The following is a 26,368-nucleotide window of genomic DNA, read 5'->3' as shown; positions in this document are numbered from 1 at the left end:
TATGCAAATCATACCTTAACTGTCCTGTTTTCAAAAACTATGCACAGGTTTACACTGTACTTACACTTACCAATATCCTGGTACCCCATGATTTTATGCAGATGAGGTATTACAGCAATAGATTCACCCTTCCAGTGTAATCAAAGATAGTTGGGTAAACAGTGGAATGTGCAAAATATTTGTATTGTGGGGTTTTCATTTACCAGCAGACGCATGGCAGTACATTAACACACAGAGAAACGGTTGTGCAGTTCAATTACAATTTTAATTGTTTAGCATTTAAATTACAATTTAGAACCAGCATGGATGGCAATAAATGGGTCTTCAGCTGTGCTGTTAATTTGGAAGCGACCTTTTCCATCTACCCTGATAGTGATTTCCTTCCCAGTGCAATGCCCCCCTTCCTTTTGCCCAGAGATGACATCACAGTAGGTCCCAGCAGGTAGGCCTGTGTTCAGTGTAACATCCATGCTCCTGTTAAATACAGAGGTATAGCTGTAATAAACCCTTATTTTTAAGACCTTCTAGTGTCCCATATCAGTAAATTGTGATTTTTGGATTCCTTTTAAACAACTGTAAAATTATTAATTATTTTTAAAACAATTTTACAAGTCTGGGGCTGGTAATTCATAAGGTAAAGTATACGCTTCAGCCTTAGAAAAAAAAAAGTCCGGTTCACGACCATGCTATGAAGAAGATCAAAGAAAGAACCAGTAAGCAAAGAAAGCAGCCAGTTTGAAATTAAATCCACTTTCATCATATACAAAACCGTTAGAGCACCAGTGCAGCAATGCAAACTGAATATTCAAATATTCTGACAGAATTATTAATATGTTAAATAAATTAAATACCACATATTCAGAAATGAAATCATCAATGAACAACCAATGCAGAAAATGTTTCTTTTGCTATTTACTGTATGTTGTTTATTAAGTAATATTCGTCAAGTGTGAAGGTCTGCATACGTGTAATATTAACTGTACATTTCACAAATACAGTTTTTTAAATTGATAAAAACTGCTATAAATAAAAGAATAAGCATAAAAATATTACTTTTAAGTTGAACAATTATTATAGTACATTTGATTGGAAACTGTGGATCTTAATATGAATCATCTAGCTACTGAAAGTTCTTCGTGGCTATTGAAATATATGACAAAGTGTGAAAATATATAACTCACCAATCATCATTGTTGAAGACAATAAATCCTTGGTTACCACGACCAAAAGCTACTTGGTTGCTTCCATTATCCCACCAGTTAGAAAAGGGTTGGCCCACCACAACATTACGGAAAATAACCATGTTTCTGGGAAAAAAAACAAGGAGTCGATGCATTTCTGGATGTGAACATACAGTATAACCGTCACAAAGATACATAATAACCCTACAAGAAGTGTTAATGTATGTTCTACATCGGATAACAGAAATCGTCCAAGTCATACAGTTTTTTTCTTATTCTCCAACAGCAGTGTCTTTTCAGACACATTATAACATTTTTGTCTGATTCAAAGGTTCCTCACATATTAAAAACAGTTTACATGCGTAAGAATTCATACTAAATGTAATTGAAATGGCTGCATTTGAGTAACAAAAAAAATGCTAAATTCTGAGCCTTTTGAAAAGAACAAATGTCTGTACACTCCGTGATCTGCAAAGGGAATTTGACGTTATTTGTTGTTGTTGTTGTTGTTGTTTTGTTTTGACTCAACTGTGTTGTGCTACATGTAAGTACAAATACAACCAAAAAAGAAAGATTAAAAGTAACTGACTTGATTTGGCGCCATCTATGTTCACACACCCAGCCATCTCCACAGGTGCTGTCTGGATTAATGGGAACAGGCTTAGTGGTTCCATCACTGTAACTTGGTGGTCCCATCCAGTCATTCTGATCCTAACATTACAAAAAAACACATTTTATCCTTCTGAAGTGGACCAGTTTGATCAGCAAAAGCACATTAGAGTCCAAATAATCACCATAAGCTTAAATAAAATAATGTTGCCTACTGATAAGGATACCCTCTTTTTTTAATATCACTGTTTTCTAATGATAAAATTGCATTCAGTACTTCAGTTTGTAATAATATATAACTGAAAATATCACCCATGTTAAACAACCTCTGGTGTCTTGCCTCAGCTGAAATGCTCCAGTACACCAGGACACATAAGTCTAGTTTTTGTTCTGTGAAAAGAGAAATTAACCCCCTCTCAGGAGGCAGTAACACAGCTGCAAATATATCTTTGTAGAGGTCCCCTTTTGACTATTTGAGTCCACCAGTGGCCCTTACTCATACTGCATTTCTTCTCCTACCTTTGGGTGCTTAACGCATTGATGATCCACTTAACAGGATCCATACACTGTCAGCATGCCACAGTAAGCAGCACACTCCTGCCCCCCTTTCCAGTTTCTGTGATCATTATACTCATGGGATCATTTGTTAAGATCAGATCTCAGTCCCAAAATAATAAATCATATTGTAAAGACTGTTGCACTTCTTATTCATCTTCAATGTGCAATATTTGTGTTTCATAGCGAGCATTTTACAATATATGTGGTTGGCACTACTTAAAATGTTCCCAAATAAAATCCCACCTTTCCATTCACTATATGACGATCCCAGCGGAAACTTGACATCACTCGTGTCACTCCATATGGATGTGCCAGCATGAAACCCATGGCCATTTTGTACAGTCTGGAAAACAAACGAAGCACAAGCTTAAGTTTTATTCCTGCAACTTTCAGTCAACAGTCCAGACTGTCATCCCCCTGCATTTAGTTAACAGTAAGTTCTAGTCAGGTCATGTCTGTAATAAATAAGGGGAACACATATTTCTGACAATGGAGATAATCTAGTTTGTATGAATACGAATCCTAAAAAAATATATATGTCTAAGTGGCACATCAATGGTGTTGCCATCAATGCTTTTGCTAGAAGCCTGTACATTTCTCACTTTGCGTGGCAATCCTGAAATTAAAAACATGATGTTACTCAGACTTCACTACTGGAAACTGACAAACCTGGGTTCCCAGAAGGTGAGAATTGAGGCTCCTCCGGCTCCATGGCCTCTCTGGTTGTCATGATTGTCCACAAACACAAGAGCTTTGTCAGAGGGCATGAATCCCCAGCCTTCACCCCAATTCCTGTAATGAATCATTTAAACCAAAACTCACGTACTGTCTGGTCTTGTTAACATATTGTTGTTTAATATTTTTAATAAAAAAGATTTTAAATAAAAGACAAATATGATTATCTTAAGCATCTTAGTTGATAGTATGTCAATTCATTTTTATAAGGGCAGACCTTGCATAGTATACTTTTCTATCTTGATTTTCTCTAGAGTACTTCCTTTCTGTGAGTATTTCATATCAATTTATATTCAATATTTTTGTAAGAATGTTTTACTTTTATCATCGTGGTAGGTAAGAGACTGTTTCAGTAATGTAGTGATGCACACACAGCACTACTTGCTTATACTAGAAAAAATAATACAGTATATGAACATATTTCACCTTAAATAAGCCATTTTTTCACCTCCCCATTTGCGAATGACTTTGCCTAGTTTTGCGCTGTAGGCGAACTCTGTAACACGTCCCAAACCAAAGTATTCACTTGCTTTAATGGGCTCCCCTCCAAGATCAATAACCTAGAAGAGGAAAACAAACTTCAGCAACTGTTGTACATCATGTTAATATGTTACATGTAAAGAAAAAGTGCAACAAAAAAACAAACCTCTTGATATATAAAAGGTCTTGTACCACTGGCGAACCATTTATTGTTAAGATTCTTCAGTTTGCCAAAGATTACTTGCAAATCTCCAGGCCACATGTGTTTACAAGCATCCACTCTGAATCCTGCAACTCCAATGTCGATCAGTGAATTCATGTATTCTGCAATTCTTCCTCTGACATAGTCCTTTTCAAGAGCAAGGTCAAGAAGGCTCACCAAACGGCAGTCACGCACCTGTTGAAAAATGAATGCACACAACATACCCTTCATAAGATGATTAAATTACGACAACTTTAAATAAATCCTTATGGATGGCTACAGCTAAGGTATTAAGTTTGTAAGAAATGTAATGTATGCCTTGCATTTTATAGCCCAGCAACTGTGTAAACGTCATCTTGCACATGCTGAATAATTAAATATTAAACTGGAGAATAGTAGGCATACATATGGAAAAAGAAAATAAGCTGAAAAGTCACACCTGGAATATTTCATTGTAATTTTCAATGTCTCCACTGCCGGTTCTACATTTGCCATCATTAAAATCCCAGGCAGAGTAAGGCACAGATGGGAAATCTTTAGTGTTGGCGTTGAAGTATGTTCCACATGAAGAATGTGTGCCCTCTCCTCCTCCTGCTCCACACATGTGATTGATGACAGCATCTACATAGATGTGAACCTATAGAAACAATGAGCATTGTTACAGTACCATTAACAATTCTCAGGAATGAGGGCTGAAGAAATTGTCCAAACCTAGTAAGCAAATTACACTTAAAAATTGAGGTATTCTTCAGATTTGATTCAAGTTTGAATATAAAGGTAGCTAACTGAATGTAACAAGGATTTTTATCAGTGTGGCAGTCCTCCACTTCCAATATCTTATTACATGTTTTTTCCTACAAACTCATCAGTACCAGAAAGTTTTTTTTTTACTTGATACTTTACCCCAACATTGTTACATCTGGTCACCATATCTCTCAACTCCTGTTCAGTTCCAGATCTCGAGCACAAGTTATAGCTGATTGGCTGATATCTTTCCCACCAGGGTCTCCAGGGATTCTGAAGAGTGATGCTCTCACTAGGAGGAGAGATCTAGAAGAGCACATTTCACATTATTCTGTGACTAAATTACAAATTGAAATAAAAGAGAAAAATGCTTCCAGAATATGTGAACTTTGCTGGTTAAAAACTTCGCTGAAACGATGTTAGAGTTAGCACTTGGAAGTTTTTGAGTTACATAATGATTATTTTTCTGACATACTTATATTTACAGTACTTCACATACAGTAACTACATACCTGAACCCCACCAAATCCATTTGGTGCTAAAAATCGCTCACATTCTGCGGCTATGTCAGCCCAGCGCCATTCAAATAAATGAACGATGGACGTTCTACCTGGTTTTGTATTGGGATGGTATTGAGCAAGGCACAGCCCAAGAGTCAGCACAAACACAAACAGTCTCATTCTGGCCTGTTCCATGGGATAATTCCAAAAGTTGCAAGGAAACATTAGCAATTTATATAGTCTCAGAAACCAACCACATGCTATAAGCTAAAAATAAATGCTTATCTTGTATTATTGTAAATAAAGATACCAGGTGTGTTTCCTTTAAATAATACTTGGACAACAGGTGAAACAGTTCACTGAATTCTCATCATAATAGCTTGATAAATTCCTTGTGCAACATTATGTCGTTTCTTCTGTAATTAAAGAAAACGTTGCATTTTTTTGTCCTTACGGAATGCGATTTTTTACACACAGAAACACAAATTTTTCATTAGCAACTGTTTTCTTAGGAAACCAGAGGGCATAATTATCCCCCAGAACAGCAAATGTACTTTCACTAATAAATTTCACTAGTTTTCACAAAAATGTGTAGATACTAGTGAAAGCAAAATGCTTCTTACATTTTCAAGTTAATAATTAATAATAATTTATTCCATTTTACTTTGCTTTTCGTCTCAAAGAACCTCATTGCATTTGATGTGTAGGAAGTCATCCACCACTGAAGTACAGTACCTACAGAACCTGGGTGACACACAGCAGCAATTGTACACTAGCAACCCTTTTATACAACAGAGCAGGCAGAGAAGTGATAAGGAGATTGCTTCACGGGTTGGTTTAAAGTGTAATTTTAGGAAGGCTAGATTGAATAAACTCAGGGGCTAATTTAGCCAGAATGTAGGTCTGGACAGACAAATGTACTGATTCTATCATTACCTGATGGTGTTATTTGTGACACTTGGGGTGAAACATTTGTGTCTGGTCATCCCAGATAAGCAATCTGATGCATAGCAAGTTCTACAGTACATGATAAAAGAAGTTGAAGCAGTGACAGTACTAATATAGCAACTCTACAACAGCCTACATATTGTATACGTACAGTACTGTAATTAATTACTGGAAAGTAATAGTGTTCATATTTCTTCTACTACTAACATCAAGATCACTACTTAGATTATAGCTTAAATTAGAGCTAAAAAAATCATTAACATATTTACACCAATGTATGCCATAAATCTCAGTTCTTCTTGATGAAGATGATTTCCACACAGATTTGCTTCACAATTGTTGTCTGAAGAAGGCTAATTGATTAAATTACTTGTTGGGTTCAAGTAAAGCGTTTTCTTTTTCTGTCATCATATACTTATTATAAAACAATTTAATACAAATTTAGTACATTTCTCCTTTCTCAGTCTGTCTCTGCTCTCCCTCCATCACCGGCATGAGATCTAATCTCTTGCTTTATTTTGGAATGAATAAAACTCTACTCTTCAAATACAGGTCTATAAACAAAAACATATTACACGTCTCAGTCCTACATGATTAGAAGTAATTGCAAACTAAAATTTGTTAAATACTACGTACATGAAAAACAATTACATTATGGCTAGCTGGGCTTTAGTTCACATTGACCAGTTTACCAAACTCGGCCAACTAATCAAACAGTTCAATCCCTTCACGAATGATTAACTCAGGTGAAATGCAAGCCAGAAGGGACAGGGCCTCAGTTTCACACCCATGCCCTTGATCTTACAAAAATCAATTATCTTTTGCTAAACAGCCCCCTCAACATAACGTTAGATGTCTGTTACCAGTGATTGGACTATGAAAGAGAAAATAGTGTTAACCAAAATTGTAATTAAAGCTTAGCCTAACTTTTACCGCTTCAAGAAGTGCTGGAAGTTACACAGACATCAATCTTCTAAATTTCCTTGTTTTGGTCTTTATTTTTTGTTACAGTACACATGATAAAAAGTATTTTAATAAAATAATGTCTTCATGCTTTTCTAGAACTCATACCTTAGGTAATTTGCTTGTTAAACCTAGGGTTATTCCAAGGTAAAGTGCAACAATATAATGTATCTTTACTACAGATTAAAAAAAAGGTATTTCAGGTACTGAAGGTATGTTTATAGGATTAATATTGTAGATAGATGTTCAACATGACTATCAGTATAATGTACACTTTTACAGTATATAAACTAAAACTGCTTTAAAATGTGAACTACTTTATACCATAAAGAGCAGGTTTGTTTTCCTTCTGCGGCATTTTAAGATTATGAATAATTACATTTAGGTTACAAAAAATGTAAATGCAATGGTATTTCACTTGTCTGCTTAAATTCTTACTTTTCCAGCAGAAAAAATGGGGAATAAAAAATAATAAAACCCAAAACAGAAAAACATCTTAACTTTTACTCCCTCACCCGTGATCTGTCTTTACCGCTAGACACACTACCATGCATTTAGCGCTTTTAACTATGATCATAAATTAACTTTCTACAAGCATTAATCAAGTCAAAGCCACTGAAATACTATACTTTTTTTGTTGTTTTTAATATCGATGTTGTTCTCCCGTTTTTAACATCAACAATCCCACAATAGGCTCCAGCTTTCTACACTGCTTACCAGGACAATCTGATAATGGATAGATGTCAATGAAAATGTGACTGACAATGTGGTGTTAATAGGTGTTACTAATTACAACTATTTCCTTTTTACATTTATAACCAGAGAATGACAGACTTGGGATGTATTCCAGTTTTCTTAAATTGATGTTACAACCTTTTTATTTAGTGTGAATTAACTAATTATACAGCATTCCTCACGGAGGGCTGGCTCCATGGCTAAGGATCTGTGCCTGTGGCTGGAAGGTTGCTGGTTCAAATCCTGCAGCTGGCAGAGAAATCCTACTCTGTTGGGCTCCTGAGCAAGGCCCTTAACCCCAACTGCTCCAGGGGCGCTGTACAATGGCTGATCCTGTGCTCTGACCCCAGGCTCTCTCCCTATCTGTGTGTCTCATGGAGAGCAAGCTGGGGTATGTGAAAAGATGAATTCCTAATGCAAGAAATTGTATAGGGCTAATAAAGTGCTGTTATGTTATTTTGTAAGTATACAGTGGAGGCAATATTACTTTTACAATATGTGTATCCTAAATCACAGATTACTCTATTATAATTTCAATTCACCCCAAGTCTGAAATATAACCAAGTGTAAATGTAGAAAAAACATCAAAAACTGCTTACCTGCAGATTACCAATGTGCAAATAAAGAAAAACTGACACCCTGGAAACCTTTCTCCTAAGGACTCCCCAGGCAGTCAAGCTTCAATGCCCTCGAACGTTTGAAAATTCCATCTCAGTTTAAAGTAGCATATACATTAACATATATTATCCAATTGTTTCTGCAACGGCTCTCACAGAAAGAGCCACATAGTTTTCAATTTCAGATGCAACTGATTCAATGCAACCCAATTTACAGTACAAAACTGTGGTTGGACATCTGAAGATCAACACACTTTACAACAAACGAGGCACATTAAAACTAAAACAATGAACAAACTAAGTACAGTGCAGAACACAGAAGCATATATTGTAATGACCTATAAACAGAGCAGATAGGAACAGCTTGTTATAATGTTATACAGGTATGCACATTACAGCCATGTCTGGGGTCACATAATCCATGACTTTGGCATGAATCTGGAAATAAATAACTCACGTGTTTGAAACACTGTACTGCGTAAATATGATATTTTATTAATGAAAGACGGGACTTAATAACAGTAATGAGGTGTGACTAAAAGGCAGTACTAACCTTTACTAGTAAAGTGTATTTATTTACAACTGAATAGATGGGTCATCCAGGGTTTTGAGTTATTTTCTCAGCTCAGTTTCTCAGGCCATAGAAAACTAGTATTTCTATCCTTGAAATTAGATATTCTAGTCATTACATTTGTGTAATATTTACAATTTGTCTGTAATTAATCCCTAACTATACTGTATCTAACCAACTATATGGTCCAGTTAAATGAACAAAGGAGACTGTAAACAAGTCCTTTTTTACATGTTCTCTCAAATCCATATTAAAAAGGAAAGGAAATGGATGTTCCAAAATATGTTCTCTGTTAGAAACGAATAACTACACGTAAAATAAAAAATTAAGAAAATCTTTATTTTATTGAGACCCAAAAGTAACTTGTGAAAGCTGTAGTCTTCAAGATGATGCACAACGCTTCAGCTCCAGTTTTGGAAGCCTACAATATATTAAAATAAGGATTAAATAACATTTATAAAGGTCAGACAGATAATGAGTTTTTCAAGCTACATTTTCACTGCATAATCCACAATCACTGTATGTGCATTTTTTCAAAGCATTTTCCAACATTTCAACCTTTGCACGTCATGCAAAACAAACACACATGATTAATTTGTTGAAGCATTCAGCGTGTCACCTTCATATAGTTGCTACCACATGTATACATAACATTCATGATCTCAGATCTTAGAGTAATGTCTATCCAATTTCAAAAGCTAAACATTCAATAGGCCATTAGACATCCTCAATCATTCGAACTGAACATTTCCACAATGTACCCTCAAATATTTGGAGTTGTTGGGGAATACAGGTAACAAAAATAATTTCACTGTTAACTATAGAAAAGCGCTGGTGTTTTGTCACAATAATAATTGTAAAAAAAAAACACTTAAATAACATTCTGAATATTTATCCACCTGCTCTGTACTGCTCTCCATTTAAGTTGGGAAACAGACCAGTATCTGGGCCTATTTCTCACATGGGCTTTGACTTCCTGAGAGTTCATGAGGGCCTGAGATATATCTATCTCAGTTACAGGCACCAAGTGTTACATAATTACCTATTCACACCTGAGACTGTGAAGTGCGAACTGAGACTGGAGATGTTGCACTCTATCCAGAATTTTATTAAAATTAATTATATAGAAGGCTATTCTATTCTGGATGCTGGCAACACTGAGTGAAATAATCTCTGGGGGCTCATCATCTTATTTTTACCTAAGAAATGCAAAACTTTGTCAATGCGAAGGGATTACCAGCTCATTTAAAATCAACAACAAATGATATAATCCTGGTAATTATGATCCTGTAAAAGCACATAGAAAGGTCCAATTTCATTTTTTTGGCTGGTTTACATGTATCTGATTCATATTAGTAAAGATCTATAATAACTCAAAAAGCAGCATTAATGGAGTTCTACAAAAATGTTATCCTTGAATAAGTTAATTTTGTTTTACCGGTAAAGAGGTTTATTAAATATTTGTATTTTTATGTGCATGTTTTTACAAACATGATACAATACAAACTTAGGAAAGGATATAGTGTAAAGAAGGATACGTCATTTCTGTTGCTTCAGACTATCAGGTTGACCCTTGACATCAATATCTTAAACAAAGAAATTTAATGTCAAATGATCACAATTTGTAGAAATTATTAACAGACTGAACCAATATCCCACATAACAAAGTCAATGCAAAGGAAACTAATTTTCAGAAAAATGCAAATATAGGGGATCTGGTTTATTTTCTCAAAGTACTCCAGATCTTCAAATACTTAATAAAAAATAATAAAATATGACCAAAAAGGTTTCTCATATAATTCTGCCAATCATAGAATTACTACTTAAAAGGCAGTGTTCCAGTCGTTTCTGACTATAGGCTATTACTGAGAATGTTTTTGTACAAATATGTTATAAAAATGTGCTTTCAGGCCACTTGACTTTAGATATCTGAAAAGTGTAATATGCTTCCCAAAGCATCCTTTTCTAAGCATCTTTAAATATGTTCAGTATTGAAATAAAGTGTTTTTTACCTGTTTTTCACCTTTTATGGCTTTTTTTCTCATCTTTGGAGTCCTGCTTTGGTCTGGCAGATCTTGCGAATTGCTTTTACAGTAAAGGCTAACAAACATAGATAATGCTTCACTAAATAGAGACTCGATATACAATGAATCTGAAAAAAATCATACAAAATTACATTCAAATAAACATATTTCATTTACAGATCACCCCTTTAGTTTGCCAATTAGTACAACTCCTACCCAGAACAAAATATATTTATAATATTTTTTCACTTAGTACACTACATTAATAGCATATTTGAATACATTTGAATATGTTAAATGGTTTCTTTTGACTTGCTATTTTGCCACTAGAGCAATTTTATGAATACTTTGCTAAAACATTTGTTAAAAATAACTGTTTATTTCAGCAATGTGTTATTATCTTGCATTATGAATTAGCTGGTTGCCTTGGACACCATTCATTATTCGCTAAGCATCTGACGAGAACACATTACTATTGATGAAGAAGACTGATGTTTCTCTTAATATAAAGGATACAACAACCAATGGTTTGTCATAAAGCACGTATCCATTGGTTTCCTTCAAAGCTTTTCCTGCAGCTTTCTCACTGGGAAGTCCAATAAAAGCTTGTCCCTTCATACGACCTTCTTTCATTAAAACAATATCAAACCTAGAAGTGAAGAACAGAATTAAAGAAAGTCCATGGGCAGCAATGTGTAAAAAAAATAATGATTTGTGGTTACATGTAACTTTGATTTAAGTTATTGAGGGAAAAAGTTTCTCACCAAAATAATCTGAACTTTAAATAATTTAAACCCATTCATACTCATATTGTTCTACATTTCAAAATCAATGGCTAAAGACATGCCTCATTATAAGGTTCAAAACAACACGCGGAAATCTCAATACCAAATCTCATATTAGATATATAAAGCATTGACTTGAGCAGCAGTAGAACTTTACTAAAACCTGTTTGTCCAATACATATTACACAAACATCACAAAGGAACTTATATAAGGTAGCAATAAAAATATGGAAGTTCTTTCTGAAAGTTATTGAGTTGTTGTTAATGCTACTAAAACCACATTTCTTATGCTAAGCATATTGGGGGAAAATATCACTCAGTACAATAATAATATTAATAGTTGTCACTCACATATTTCTGTCAGCATCTGAAGAAATGTCTACGTATCTTCCGAAGATAAATTTCAAGTCCTGAAAGAATTTAAAAGAAACAATACCTTAGATGCTCTCTAAATATGCTATTTAAAAAAATCTATGTTAACTGTACAGAAAGAATGTAAAAAAACAAGCAAATATGAGAAATTATGTGCATGAAGTCTAAAGACTACAAATAACTCATATTCCTCAAGGATCTTCATAGTTTCCTGCTAAAAAGGTCCAAATATTAAATAACCGGCAAGTGTTGCAAGTCAGGCAGAACAGTTTCTTACTTATATCATTATTAGTAGTCCAGGAAAACTAAGAGGTAACTCTGAAAGGGTACAGATTTGTTTCCTGTTTGTGAAGAGTAACAGGAATGGAAACAATTTCCTCACACTGGTGTGGAAATGGAAACCAAACTTCATGAAAGGACTTTTTTATATGTGTTTGTCTTTTTTTCCCATCAAAGACAGAAAATTGGACTAGGCACAATTAAATTCCAGTTAAATCTTTTTAACTATTACTATTCCCTAGCTGTTCAAAAGAAGAGAATGTTTTTGTTGCCAAGTAATCTCTCTGCCTAATTTATGCACATATATTTAAATCATGTGTGTACTCTTATTGTGTTAGACCAAATGAATTATTACATGGAGGCAGGCATTTGTCCCATCTTTCTTGCCTGGTTAATTGAAAGAATAGAAGGAATCACCTTGAACAACATTGTTAGGCAGCTTGATACAGACACCCAGCAACCTTTGCATAGAAAAGGGCTTTCCATTCTGCATCTACCTTATCAAGAACTGCCATGCAAAGCAACCAAAGTAACACACAGGACTTCTTACTTAATATAAACTTACCTTTTCTTCAACTTGCTTGGCAACATTCTTGACGTAGAGTCTACACGTTGGATCACCAGGTTCATAATTTCTGAACACTGAGAGATTTTTCATTTCTGCAAAGAAGTATATACATTGATAGTATGTGTGCTATTTGAAGTGGATGAGATGGGAAAACATACATTTTTTCTACATATAACAATGTTATTTTGCCACTTTTACATGATTGATCAACTTAGTGACAAGCAAAAAGCTTCGAGACCTCAAAAGGCAAAAGTAACCAAAATAAAATGGTGCTTAAAACAAATTATTTGACAGTGAAATGTTAATAATTTTTGTGATTTCAAATATTTTCTTTTGTATTACACCAAAATATCTTTTATTCATATCTATACCTTTAATAATTCAATATTTGTACTGTAGTGTTTTAGAAGAAAACTAAACCACACAATACAATTGATAAAGACAAAACCTTAGATTTACCATCTTTTGAGATCCTGCCTTTCTCCAGCTCTCTCCTGGATATAAAACCTGAAGGGATGTCCTCATCTTCACCACTTTCATCCTCTTTTTCTGTTACCAGTGGCTTGGGGTAGATTTTCCCAAATCCAACTGCCTCTACCTTTGTGGTTTCCTCTGTCTCATCATTATCTAGACAATGTAAAGAACAATATGTTTTTTCCGAAACTCTCAAATCCAGCTTGTCAATTTTAAAAAGGTAACAATCTATGAAGTTAATATATTTTATACTGCTATACCTATACAGTAAAAGGGATTTTACAATGAAAACAAACATTAACAAATAAGCAGCACACATATTTTACAGCACGAAATTAAATTGTTCTATGCAGCTCCAAAAGACATACACCGTATATTCTGGTTAATTAATCTGGGTTAATGTCAAATTCAACCTATTTCTAAATATGGTAAGATCAATAAATGTGCTTTTGACATACATGTGCATTATATGTATAGTGCACTGTATTAATACACATTTATTTTAATGCAACATTCTAAAGCTACTTATGGAAGTATATTCTCCATTGTTGTTATATTAAAATAATTGACACTTTGCAGGAGAAAGAAAAAACTCTTTAAAAAAGGCAGATTAAGTATTTAACTATAAGATTACTTATAACTCCCTATTTTATAGAAGGTCACAATAATTCATGCAGAAAATATCTCATAATATACCAAAACATGGTTAAAGAGTTCACTTTAGTAGTGTACTATGAAGCTTGCACACAAATAAATTATGGGGAAAAGTGAGCCTCTACAAATCCTCAGAAAGATTGTCATACAAATCTAACATTGCATGTGTGCTGAACCGGAAACAGAAAAACTAGTTCTGATAAATTTCTACAGGGTTACATCCCTGCTTTCAAATCATCCTGCTCCTTATCTGGTAAGTTCGGTAAGTGCATTTAAAAAAAAAGGTTTATAACCTATAAATACGTTTGTCAAGAGAATTCACTGTTTCATCTTCCTTGGATTACAAAATTCTTCTTTGATTTAGAAATCACATGAATTACATCTTCTAGTGTATATAAAAAAAACAAAAAAGAAAGAATATCTTATAATGAAATGGGCTGATATAGACTTACCTTTGATACCTTACAGAAATAAAAAAAAAATATGTGTACAAAGTTTTCTTCCTTCTTAATGTTTACCCTTAGAAATATTTACTTTCTCTGCTGAGTACTTAAAAGTAGTCCACTCCTATTGGAAATAATAGTTTGTGTGTCTATTATACTTGGAGCATAATAAATTACTCTTTCAACCAACTGCTTGGTAATTTCTGCACCACTAAATTGTTAATGGAAAATTAAAGAAACCAGATGGAGTCTCTTGATATTGTCTGACAAATGGGATCTGTAATTATTTAACTTTTAAAAATTGTATTCAAACTAGTGTCAAGGCTATTTTTTAAACAATTAACTATAAACACCTCACTTAACTATATACATATGGAGAGCTATTAAAATAACAGACTGCGTTGGAACCAATAGAATTTGTTGTGTTTGTAATGTGTCTCAGGATAAACAAACAAAACCTTAATTGACAAACCATAAAAGAACCTTATAAAGAAACAAATTGCTGAAACTGGTGGACAACGTCAAAATTACGTACACAATTTGTTCTGATATTGACTCACCAATCGCTTTTGAAAGCTTTTCATCTTTTAAAAGTTTGTTTAGATATTATATAAGTGTCGCCTATATTTTTTTCCCTTGGTCACAATATATTTAAGGAAAGATAATTTCTCATGTAAGTGGCACATTCATTGCTTACTTGTACATTTAATCTTATTTAAAATAAAGTTAGAAGCACTGGAAGTCATCATTTTCTATTGGTTTAAACATGGGCCATTATTCCCTGGGTGTCCATCATATTTTAAACATCAAAACTGTTTTGAAAACAATCAAGAAAACAATACTTGTCAGCACATACATTTGAACTCCCAGCACAGAGGTATTCTGTGCTGTTGTGTGTAGAGGTGTGTTACAGGTGAGGTGTGTTACAGGTATTAAGTATCCAACTACGTTTATAATCTAACTTTGTTATGACCAACACACGAAAAAAAGAACAGGGAATACACCCAAGCCTTATATCACTTTGGTTAAAATTAAAAATTCATTTTTTTAGTAATTACCTTCTGTCTTGTCAGTCTCATGCTGATGTATTCCTTCTTGCAGAATTCCTGACACATCTGCTGAAATGTGAAACTCAATTTTCTTCTGCCCACACGATTGAGGCTGTTCAAAAACATCCGAGGGCTGGAGAGCTACACTGGAACTGCCAAAAGACAATGAAGCATTTCATCAATAACCATGCAAAAATCCCTGTTGTTTTATTTCACAAGAGACAAAATAGAACACACAGTGTTTACCCAGTTTAACTCCAGGTAATGCTAGTAAAGCAGATAAAAGGAGAGGAAACACATATTTAAAAAATGACCAAGTGTTTATACCACAACACTTAACAGCAATAAGTGAGTTACTGTACATATAAAAGAGAAATACCCTTCAAAAATAATTAGCAGCTATGACAATGGTGAGAAAAGAACATGAGGCTAAAATACAGTGAATCACAGAAGAACTACCTTTTATATTTACAATTTCACAGGACAGAGAAATGAAAGTATAGGCAGTTTGTTTGAAACATCTTCTACATTCTGCTGAAGGAATCAAATTTCCCCTAGCCCCTGGAACTGGTCTGAATGAAGCAGTGTACTTGAACAAAAAGGTTTCTTATATCTGATCATTTGATACATTACAGACTGTCATGAAAAATAAATATCTAATACCACCTAGAAAATGCTATCCCTTTAAACTAAGGCAAAAGTGCCTGTGGTGCACTGTAAAATATTTTGTCTTGAGGTGTCAAACTAAATATAATTTCAGTATCCACTTCACAGTGGCTTTTTTTGCAGCAAAATGAGCAAAGCTGTGGTCTGTGACAAACAGAACTGTATTATGCCCACAGCCCTGCAGACCTCTGTATAAAACTGCGAATACAATGAAAAGATCAATGCATTGCTTTTAAATAAAGACATACCTGTGAGAATCTGGCTTGGGTACATTAAGAAAGTCCTTTAACCTGGGCTTCTTCCTTGAAGCAGACACTTTCTTTCTCTGGGGTCTTTTGCATGGAAGATTAGCCAGGTCCATCAGCCTATTCATTCTTTGAAATAACAAAACAAATGTTAATGAATGTGAACTTCAGACAGTGACCATTTGTAGTATTTAACTGTTGAGTGTGGATGATCAGAGAACAAAAACAAACAAAACATTTCTGCACTGCCTTAAAAGGCCACATGTTAAAAGAAAAATGTTCCCTTTTTATAAAAGATAAAACGTAAATATAATAAATTCTGATACGAACAAATATCTAAACTGGCATATATAAATGCCAGTAGTAAACAGTAAAGTATGCAGTAGTATTTACTAATCAAGTTTCAATTGTACTTTTCTTATGTCTTTGACAAGTATAGTTTTCCCATACTGTAAATTCTCTTCACAGTGATATAAGAAAGCCGTGCTATATTTTGTTTGCACTGAATATTTTATTAAGATCAAATTTCCAAAGGAAAAAAAAAAAGATGTCTGTTTTTCATCCCAGAATTTGGGAAAGTGTTCATCTTCGAAAATTTCAGCATTACAGTCTGTGCAGTCATGGATGGCAAAGCTTGCAGGCAAAGCTTCTAATCGCTCAAGTCTCTAAAATCCTCTTCTAAGCAGTGATGACAGTTTCTGGTCCATGTAAGTATTATTCATTTTTATAGCATTTCAGACTTCAAGTCAGAGTCTGCTAAAAGTTTAAGAATTGTCCTATGTTACTTATTTTTTATACTTTTTCCCCCCAAAATGACATATAATAACATAACATTTCACAATGCTGTTGATTTTGCTCTTAAAACAAAAAAAAACAGTCTGTGCAAAGAGGCATGACAGGGCCAATAAATGTCACCCAGCGATCTTTGCTCAAGTTCCCTTCCAACAACCTCTATGCCACCACCAATGCAGCAACATTTTGGCTCCTGTCATAAAGGGGTTTGGAATGCCCTGTTCATATATGGGAGCTTTAACACCTAAAGTTCATGTTGCACTGAAAGTAAACACATTAAACACAGGTGGATGCTGCACATTGGTGGTGGAGGAGGGGAGTCCCCATTACCTGTAAAGCGCTTTGAGTGGAGTGTCCAGAAAAGCACTATAGAAGTGTAAGCAATTATTATAATTATTATTATTTGATGGTGGTACTGTTTTCTGAACTAAAAAAAAGAAGTTATACATATCATACCTCTCTTTAGTTTCATCATCCTCACTCTCATATTCTGACTCTTCTTCACTGGAAAACTCCATTTCTTCCTCTGGTAGGGGCGGTTCATCAGGTGGAAGTGGAGGCATTGGTGGAGGTGGAGCTGGAACTAGATCCTCATACTGAGACAACAAGAAAACAAGTAAATCTAATTTCATCTAATTTTCATTAGATGCGTCCATGTCTCAGACTTTGCTAAAGCCTAATGACCACCTTAGAAGGTGCAGATCAATAACACTTATCAATAACGACCAGAGAGCAGAGATTAATTTACTGTGTTAAGCACCAAGAGAAAATGGATGTAAATCAGGAACAAAATAAAGGGAAAGGAGATCTAGTAAAAACGTGATATCAAAAGCATAAAAAGTTGCTTATTCCACCAGAAACCAAAATGCAATACAAGGAAGTGAATTTATTGTTTCAAAATGCAAAAAATACAAAATGTGCTTCATATCAACCAGCCACTAACCAGATCCAGCCACCTTTCCAAACTGAGCAGGTGGGCAAACAGGAAACTTGTTAGAGATGTCAGTATGAAGCCAAAAGCGAATTTGAAACATCTGCACAGTTCAATGCCTGCGATGGGAGTCACTGTTCATATAGATATAGTAACAATCTTCCAGTGCCTACAAAAAGTTGGCCTGGATGGGCAGTTGGAAAGAAGCCATATCAGAAATATATGGAAAAAAACTGTAGACACATCACAGAAGATTTTGGATCTCATAACTCCGAATTTTAACTCCGTGGCCTAAATGTGATGAGTTACGTCTGGCCCAAGAATGACATATCAAGTCAACACAATCCCAAATGTCCCCATCATGTTATGGGGATGCTTCTCTTTAGCAAGGACTGGGAAGCTTGTCCAGATTGAGGGGGAAATGAATGGTGCAAAGTACAGACATATCCTAAAGGAAAACCTGAGTGAGTCAGCCAAGAATCTAAGACTTCCTTGGAAAGCCCCATTTCAGCAGGACTCGTAACCCAAGGGAGAAGGTGCGGTTTGACAAGATGAGAATGAATGTCCTTAGGTGGCCCAGTCAAGTCCTGACTTGAAACCAATAGAAAATTCATGGCAAGACTTGAAGATTGTGGTTCGGTTATGATCGCAAACAAATCTGATTAAACTGGCTTATAAATGTTTAAGAATTATGTCATGCCACTATGCAAAGCTGGTTAACACCTTTCAAGTAATAAACTTGCTGAAAAATTGCTGAAAAAAGGTACAGTTACAGAGTACTTACTTAGGGTGTGAATACTTGTGCAATGACTAAATCATTCATTTGTACATTAATTGCTAGATTAAAGAGGTTGCTAGATTTTTAGAGGTTTTTCAAATATAAGTGTTCAGTTTGAACACACATTTTGAATTAAAACTTTGCTTTTAAGCAATTTTATACGTTACTAGTAATGGAGAAAACGTGTGATCATCAGTAGGGGGTGAATATTTTTACAAGGTACAGTACATTTCATGGCCTAAAGCAATGTACTATCTTTTTGATCTTGAACGGAGAAGGCAACTAGGGGAACTGTTACAAGTATTTAAACTGCTCCAAAGAATTAAAGTCAACCCAACAGACCTCTTCAGAATCAACAGTGAAATATGAACCACAGGACATAATTGTATACTTATGGGGAATTGCATTTAAAAGTGAAAACAATAGACAATTTGTTTTTGCACAAATAGCTGTGGGAGACTGGAATGGACTACACAGCCATGTTGTTGAAGCCAATACCTTAGCTTAAGACAACTGGATTTCCTTTATATTCATCAAAAGCATATTTGTAACACAATTCTGTTGATTGTCACTACAGGGCATTTACATGTATGCACTCATTGAAAGAATTATTAACCAGACTAAGAAACAAAAAAAAAAACGATTTCTCCACCCACTGTACCAGCTTTTGTAATAAGATAATACAGTTAAAACGTTTCCTTTTGTGAGCACTGTCAGACAAACATAATAGTTTACAAAATAATAATTACAAAAGAAAAAGAGATGAAGTAAGCACTTTTTCAGATATCATCAAACTAACCTATGTAATCTTGGTTATAGTTTTAAAGCTTCTAAAGGGTTAAGAAAAAGTTCAAATTGTGAAAGCTTTCAATATTTCTTACCAAAGGAGGCCTTGCAGTTATAGGCCCAAATGGACTTGGTAAGTTCATCTTGTTCATTAAATGAAGCACCTGTAAAATAATCATACTTTAATTATACTATTCATTGAATCCTCATTCTAAACATGCAGTATAAATATTGCAGTTTAAAAGGTGTTACACAATACTGTATCATTTTCTTTCATATCGCACTATTAAAACACAGCAAAACACCTATGTCTGAAGATAAGGATTGTACAGAAGCTCAAACATGTAGATTTTGTCACACTACAAAGAATACATCATGCCCAAATTGTTGGACATTAAAATGGTATTTTATATCATAGGAAGACAATTATAGGATTCAAAGCAACACAGATAAATAAAATTAATAATGATTTCCAGAAATAATAAAAAAAATAACAAAGGTGATTACATCTAAACAAACTAAATCACTCTCAACAACAAAGTTGGTATACTGAAAAATTAATTTGGATCATTATGAAAGTAACTGGTGCTCTACATTTCTGAACAACACACTAGCACCCCCAGAAGACAGCTTAAAAAAAAATCCACTTTAATGATTCAAGTTGTATTCAGTGGTGTAGAATCCCTAGGGGGAAAAGAGTGGAACTAAATCATGTTTCTCGGCTGCCACTTTGCTTTTTCAAAAATACATTTTTAGTGAAAGAAATGCTAGATTGTATGATAACGTTCTGCTTTTCATCTTTTGGTTATTAACCCTAGGAGAGCACAGAACCTAAGCCATTTAAAATAACTACCAAAACCTACTTATCTATGGAGTTAATAAATTAATTTTACAACAAAAGGCACAGAGTGGCTCAACCAGTGAAGGGTAAATTAAGCCCTATAATCTCTACACATTGCCACTTGGAGTCTGGGATATAACTTATAACTTGACAGGGATGATAGAAATGACAAAGCACAACGAAGTGAAGTGTTGTCAGAGAAGAATTCAGAATTCCTCCAGCGGATACTAACATTGCTATAAGGCACCATAGGACTCAATGTGTATGACTGCAAATGTTGTGACAAGTTTATACTTAAGAGGAAAGCATGAACTGTCTTTTCTCCCCTTGTGCTCTCAAGAGAGTTCTAGCTGTGGCTTTAGTTGAGCTGATAAACAACAGGTTTACTGCAAATAGGCATATACAAAGAGAAAACAAAATCCAAAGTAGAAATGATATGTTACAGATCTTGCACTGACAACTGGAACAGAATTGACTGTTTTGAAAATTAAACAGTACTGTTTTGTTTGTTCGTGAAAATCTGACATCATCGTCATTTCTCATGCAAGCTGTTTAAAAACACATCAGAAATAATCCTGGAATAACTTGTTTTTCCTCCAGTATGTAAACGGTACTGTCAGCAGGACACTTCTTGCACATATTTACCCAAAGCAACAATAAATATTATTGCTGTAATTCATGGATAACAGCTGTGAGTGATCCAATACCTTCGAAACCCAGAACATCAATCAAAGTCAGTCTTCTAACAGAGCTGGCACTAAGCATTGTTTAAATTTTGAATTAAAATCTTTTAAATTCCACATTTGTAACATAAATTAAATTCTGCTTCACATTATAATAAACAAAATGTTTACTCACTTGAACATAAAACTTTGGAACACTTATGAGTGCATTTGTGATATTTGCCAGAATTCCACTTGTAGGCGGGGGGTATAAATACTTCAGACAAGGGTTCATTTGAAATTTTAACCTGAAAAAAAAAAACTGAAATTGAACATCTATATATATAATACATTCGAGAAGTATTAGAATGTGATATAGTATTTCAGGATACTACTGTATTGATTTTTTTAAAGAGAAGTTCCAAGAACACCCCCCCCCCCCCCAAATAAAAACAGATTTCATAATCCCATCACTAAGGAAATATGTGTTAAGTACTGAATATGTAAGTTCTTCCTTTTCTTGTAAAACACCACTTTCCACAAATGTCAATCTGTACGTACAAAAAATACATTTAATATTAGATTACTCTTTAACAGCACATGAAGTACACAATAATATCAAAGAATCAAAACCATAGGGAAACAGCATGCAATCCGCCATCTATTCATATTCTATACAACTGCAAAGGCTTTCTTTAGTCTATATTGAACCCTGCTGGGCATTTCTCTGCATGGCGTGCAAATCAATTCCTGCTTTTCTCCCTTTTCTTTGTTTCTTCCTTCAACAGTGTGAGTCACAGAGGAATGGTTAGTACCACTGCAAAGCTATTGAATTTGCAGGTAATTGTTTTTTTGACTCTTTCAAAAGGAAAAGTATAAAACTTTGTAATGTGCTGTAATGTGTTACATTTAAACTTGCTTTGAAACAGTGCTGTATTAAAAGAACACTGTTAACATTAAACAGGTTGACAAAAAGCAAACTTTTTTGCCTGGGAACTTAACACCTCAACTTAGGTACTAATTATAGAGGAAAGTGAAAATTACCCAAGACTACAAGACAAGATGTTTTCCTGGTAAGGGAAGATAACATAATTTAACAGGGGACTGTCCATGATTTAACTTCCCTGCACTAGGCCTAAAGACATTTATAACATTACTGGATTTATAATATACATATTTACCATTTATAATGGAAAAAGTATCGTTTGTTTATTTCACGTAATGCCATTTCTATCTTTTCTGATACGGTTATTTTCAATTTCAGCCTGGAATAAGTTATGTATACATAAATGAATGAATCAGATTATATATACTGAACATCAATGGAAAAAGCACTTACATCTGCAACAAATTAACAAGGACACCATTGGGAAAATTGTTTTGTAGCATATGTAGTGATATTCTATTGAACAGTCATGACAGGTAAAATCTGTCTGTCACGCTGACTAACACTTGTCTTCAACAGGGTTCTTGCTGTGAAAGTCATAGTACTGTCCCATCCCCTCTTATAAACCCTGGTCAAGGCTAAGGTACCTTGATAAACATGTTGATTCCTTCCTGTATTTTATATTATTGATTTTCAATAGGCTTGATATATAAAAGTTTAAATGTATCCATTGCCTGTGACTAATTATCTCTCACTAATGAGCCAATTTAGTGCTCATGCAAGTCAAAGTCACTTAAGTTTAATACAGCTAGTCAGGAATGATCACTTAACCAAAACAATGACAGGACCATTCAGTCAATATCTAAAACTCACATACTTTATTTACCAAGAAACATACAAGCGCAAATACAGTAATGTCTTGATGTTCAGTATAAACAATAATTGCTCCCAAGAGACATTAAGACAGGTCTTAGGTGTCATTTTGATTCAGTCAGTAAGGGCAAGATTGGAAGTAACACTTGCAAGATGAACAGAAGTCTCACAAGAGCACAGCAGATGAAATATTCTACTTCAGACAAGTATGTGATAGTGAAGTGTATCTTCACTTTCTAGTTGAAACTAATTGGTTCTGGTTGGCTTTCTGGTTGTAACTAATTGTATTCACTTAGTGTCCCTTCTTTATATTGACTTTAAAAGCATTCTAAGAAAAAAAATATTGCTACCTACATGAAAACAAAACACAGATGCAATGGGTTTTCATAATTTAAAGGGCAAAATACACTTAATGTTTTCAAAATATAAGGATAAAACCATGTATTTTGGTTTACCTCTACTGTATTTTAAACAAACATAACATCAACCACACACAAATAACACTGCAATTTTTCATACCTTACATACTTACCCAAGGTTACACTGCAATGTTACATACCCTACATACTTACCCAAGGCTAGGGGCAATTCCATTTTCTATTAAAGGAATGTTCTGTGATTGCTTGTCTTTTTCATCTTTTATTGCTTCATCATCTAAACTACAAATAGAGACAAAATATGCTAATTTTGTTATCGTTACAAGTTACACTTGTAAATTATTAGAATCATATACTGAGGTATAAGAGAATTTCACAGATTTAACTACCTCAACAACTTACTGTATGTATATATAATCTGTTTTTAAATGGATAATATGTTTGATTTACTAAAGCAAAAACTACAAACAAAGGCAATAATTAATATTAAATCTAGAAATAGTTCTCAAATAATGCACTGCACATTTTTTATTTTGGTCAGCTATGCTGAGTCAGCTTAAGCATTTAATTCAATACCGTTCTGAAACTGGCTGCTGATTCAGAAGATTTATGCTGTCTTCATCTTTAGCAAATTCAACAACCAATGTATGGTTTAAGATCTTTAGTTGATGTAGTCTTGCCAGAGCCTGAAAAAAAAAAATCATGATAGCATGCAGTTTTAAAATTATTGTGGTACTGTGAAATTTTGGATCATCACTTTCACTTTAGTTATAACTAATTGTATTCCCCTAGTGTTTTGATTTTAACTTTAAAACCATTCCAAGGAAATAATACCTATTGCTACCTAAAAGAAAACAAAACCATTTTTTAAGAGTTAGTATTTTTACATTAGGTTTTCATCATTTAAACATACCTAATCTCCCCAGACTGTAATACAAGGATATCATTATTTACATGATTTACAATATTTTATACACACATCAACCACACACAAATAAATATTTTGATATGAAAACAGTAACAAATAAATACTGCAATGTTACATACCCTAGAAGATGCATTTTCGGTTGCAAAAGTTGCAAACGCTGTATGTTTCTGTAAAAAAAACAAAGGAAGTTCTTAATACAGCAGGGTACAATTTTAATAATGTTATTTATTTTAAAAAGAAATCTACACTTCACTACAATCTTTATTGTAATATTGGCTCCATTTGTATTGATTTATAACAAAGACAATGAAACTGAAGTGTCAAAAAAATTACAGATGTTTGCCTTATGTTCCACAAGTCAACCTCAAACGAACGTTAAAATTATGTATTTGATTCTAATGTAATGGCCAGTGAGTGTAATTTGCAAGATGTGGAAATTAAAACTGAACACACAAATGTCATGTATTCGAATTTGTCAGGAGATTAATGTTTAGACCAACCCTTTCCAACAGGTAATTCTGCTTTATATTGTAACTTTCACTCAATAACAGAGCAATTATTTTAAGGGCGGTCCTGAAAACAAACTACAGCAGCATACACCGCAAGTCCTTCTTGTGTGTAACAATACTTCAAAACAAAATTACATAATTCCCTGTTTCCATATTTATTGTAACAACCAAGTTCTGAAACCTGGTGACTTACCAGCCTTCCCTTATCTGAGAACACTCTTATTGAAGTGGCTCCAAAATACTTCAGAAGATCTTCTTTTTCATGTCTAGTCAGTTCAGAAGGCAGATGTCGTACGATCAGCGTTTTGCTCTTTTTTGTCAGGACAACGTCCCTATCCGGATCCTCTGAGTAAGCCATATTCTGCTCCAACAAAAAGCACAATTAATATTCTTTATAACGTAAACAGCAAAACGCTTGTTCTGCACATATAATATGAAGCACAATAGAAACAACCTTCCCAAGATGAAAAACGACTCTAAACGCCTTCTAGTTGTATAGCAGCGTGATCCATTTCAACTATTTTTAAAGGCTAGTGAACAGATTGTACGGATGAAGCAGGCAAAAAGTAAGCAAGACAAATTACTTCTTATTCTATTAAGAAGTAGAAGAAGAAGCCCAATTCCGATGACACCATTCGAATTCAAACAAAACCCGATACAGCAAAAGTTTTGCTTTAAACTACACTATCGTAATCACAACAAGACATAAGGATTACATTCTTATTACTTTACCAGGTTTACAATCCCTGGATGTACCCCCTAACTATACACTAATAAAAGCTGCATGCAAAGATCTTTTGTTAAAAGATTTTCATCTATTAGCTATTTCGACAGTCGTTTATTGTGTTGAACTATATAAACGTTGCTTCAGTTTCGTACAAAACACAGTAAGTTCATACAGTATACAGTAAGACTATCGTTACCGTTGTTATTAAAATGATACAAAAAACCGAGCAAGGAAAATTAAACAGTAATTTACCAGCAATGCACCGAAGTCTCACTCACAATGCTGTGTTGGATTATAAGAGCATAATCGCATATTTTACTAAACTCGTTTAATATTAGTGCATGTATTTCAACTACAGTACTTCAGGAAGTACTTCAGCATCCAAACATACCCACGCAGAAACGTTTCCGTCTAAAACCTCAGTTGATTGGATACACTCGCTAGGACATCCTATAGCCTGTAATCTTGTAGTGCAGGACGTGGAAATTGAAATTCTACTGGTTACAAATAGCGTCAATCATGTGTACAGGAAGAGATTCCGTGGAGAAATGGTGAGCGAACAAATGTAGTAGCAGCATGTGGCGGAAATGTTCTTCTGAGTATGTTTTCCGTCTTTTCAATCAAACAAGCGTACAGTAGCTCTTGAGGCGGAGTGAGATGGTCACGCAGGGTGTGCTTTTTGACCGCCCTGTTGAGAATCTTTTCACGTGGAAAGACTCAGTACACAACGCGCAATACTAGATACGAGATCTTCGTCTCTAATATGTACAGTACTGTATTTTATAGTTATCAGTATTTTAAAAAAAAATCAATAACAAGCTCTCCAGAAGTCACTCATGAACCAACCACGATACAACATGTATCAATAAGACCACT

General features: G+C 34.3%; 2 protein-coding genes across 4 annotated transcripts; both read right to left on the bottom strand.

Moving 5' to 3' along the window:
• Window positions 1-243: 243 nt before the first annotated feature.
• Window positions 244-5,277, bottom strand: amy2a (amylase alpha 2A). The gene is made up of 10 exons (XM_088598365.1): window positions 5,022-5,277; window positions 4,669-4,815; window positions 4,205-4,402; window positions 3,730-3,960; window positions 3,510-3,643; window positions 3,018-3,140; window positions 2,592-2,691; window positions 1,771-1,892; window positions 1,182-1,307; window positions 244-474 (listed from the first exon to the last, which is right to left on the bottom strand). The coding sequence occupies exons 1-10, from the start codon at window positions 5,232-5,234 to the stop codon at window positions 285-287; spliced, it is 1,584 nt and encodes a 527-aa protein (XP_088454491.1). The 5' UTR covers window positions 5,235-5,277; the 3' UTR covers window positions 244-284.
• Window positions 5,278-9,168: 3,891 nt separating this feature from the next.
• Window positions 9,169-25,909, bottom strand: rnpc3 (RNA-binding region (RNP1, RRM) containing 3). 3 transcript variants are annotated; one of them, XR_015925204.1, is made up of 17 exons: window positions 25,745-25,909; window positions 24,959-25,126; window positions 24,376-24,423; window positions 23,905-24,014; window positions 23,524-23,610; window positions 21,389-21,500; window positions 19,785-19,853; window positions 17,651-17,790; window positions 16,406-16,531; window positions 15,501-15,643; window positions 13,331-13,498; window positions 12,869-12,963; window positions 12,004-12,062; window positions 11,384-11,516; window positions 10,856-10,928; window positions 10,382-10,429; window positions 9,169-9,264 (listed from the first exon to the last, which is right to left on the bottom strand). XR_015925204.1 is itself a non-coding variant. In XM_088598366.1 (16 exons), exons 2-15 carry the CDS (start codon window positions 25,121-25,123, stop codon window positions 10,863-10,865), a joined length of 1,521 nt encoding a protein of 506 aa, XP_088454492.1. In that variant the 5' UTR covers window positions 25,124-25,126; window positions 25,745-25,909; the 3' UTR covers window positions 9,169-10,429; window positions 10,856-10,862. The 3 variants fall into 3 exon arrangements, 2 of the variants coding, with proteins under 2 accessions (XP_088454492.1, XP_088454493.1); XM_088598366.1 differs by having other exon boundaries at window positions 9,169-10,429; XM_088598367.1 differs by lacking the exon at window positions 10,382-10,429.
• Window positions 25,910-26,368: the final 459 nt, after the last annotated feature.

This window comes from Lepisosteus platostomus, chromosome 11, assembly GCF_059453375.1.
Source record: "Lepisosteus platostomus isolate fLepPlt1 chromosome 11, fLepPlt1.hap1, whole genome shotgun sequence".
Classification (NCBI taxonomy): Eukaryota; Metazoa; Chordata; class Actinopteri; order Semionotiformes; family Lepisosteidae; genus Lepisosteus; species Lepisosteus platostomus.
This window is presented reverse-complemented; position numbering and strand designations above follow the sequence as displayed.

Excerpts from the sequence above, each read along its gene's own strand:
- amy2a (XM_088598365.1), bottom strand. The coding sequence starts at position 5,234 with ATGTTTCCTTGCAACTTTTGGAATTATCCCATGGAACAGGCCAGAATG. Across the intron at positions 4,403-4,668 it reads CCAGATGTAACAATGTTGGG|GTTCACATCTATGTAGATGC; the intron begins GTAAAGTATCAA and ends TTGTTTCTATAG. Across the intron at positions 2,692-3,017 it reads CTCACCTTCTGGGAACCCAG|ACTGTACAAAATGGCCATGG; the intron begins GTTTGTCAGTTT and ends TTTGTTTTCCAG.
- rnpc3 (XM_088598366.1), bottom strand. The coding sequence starts at position 25,123 with ATGGCTTACTCAGAGGATCCGGATAGGGACGTTGTCCTGACAAAAAAG. Across the intron at positions 23,611-23,904 it reads CAGCAGCCAGTTTCAGAACG|TTTAGATGATGAAGCAATAA; the intron begins GTATTGAATTAA and ends CTCTATTTGTAG. Across the intron at positions 19,854-21,388 it reads TTCCAAAGTTTTATGTTCAA|GTGCTTCATTTAATGAACAA; the intron begins GTGAGTAAACAT and ends ATTATTTTACAG.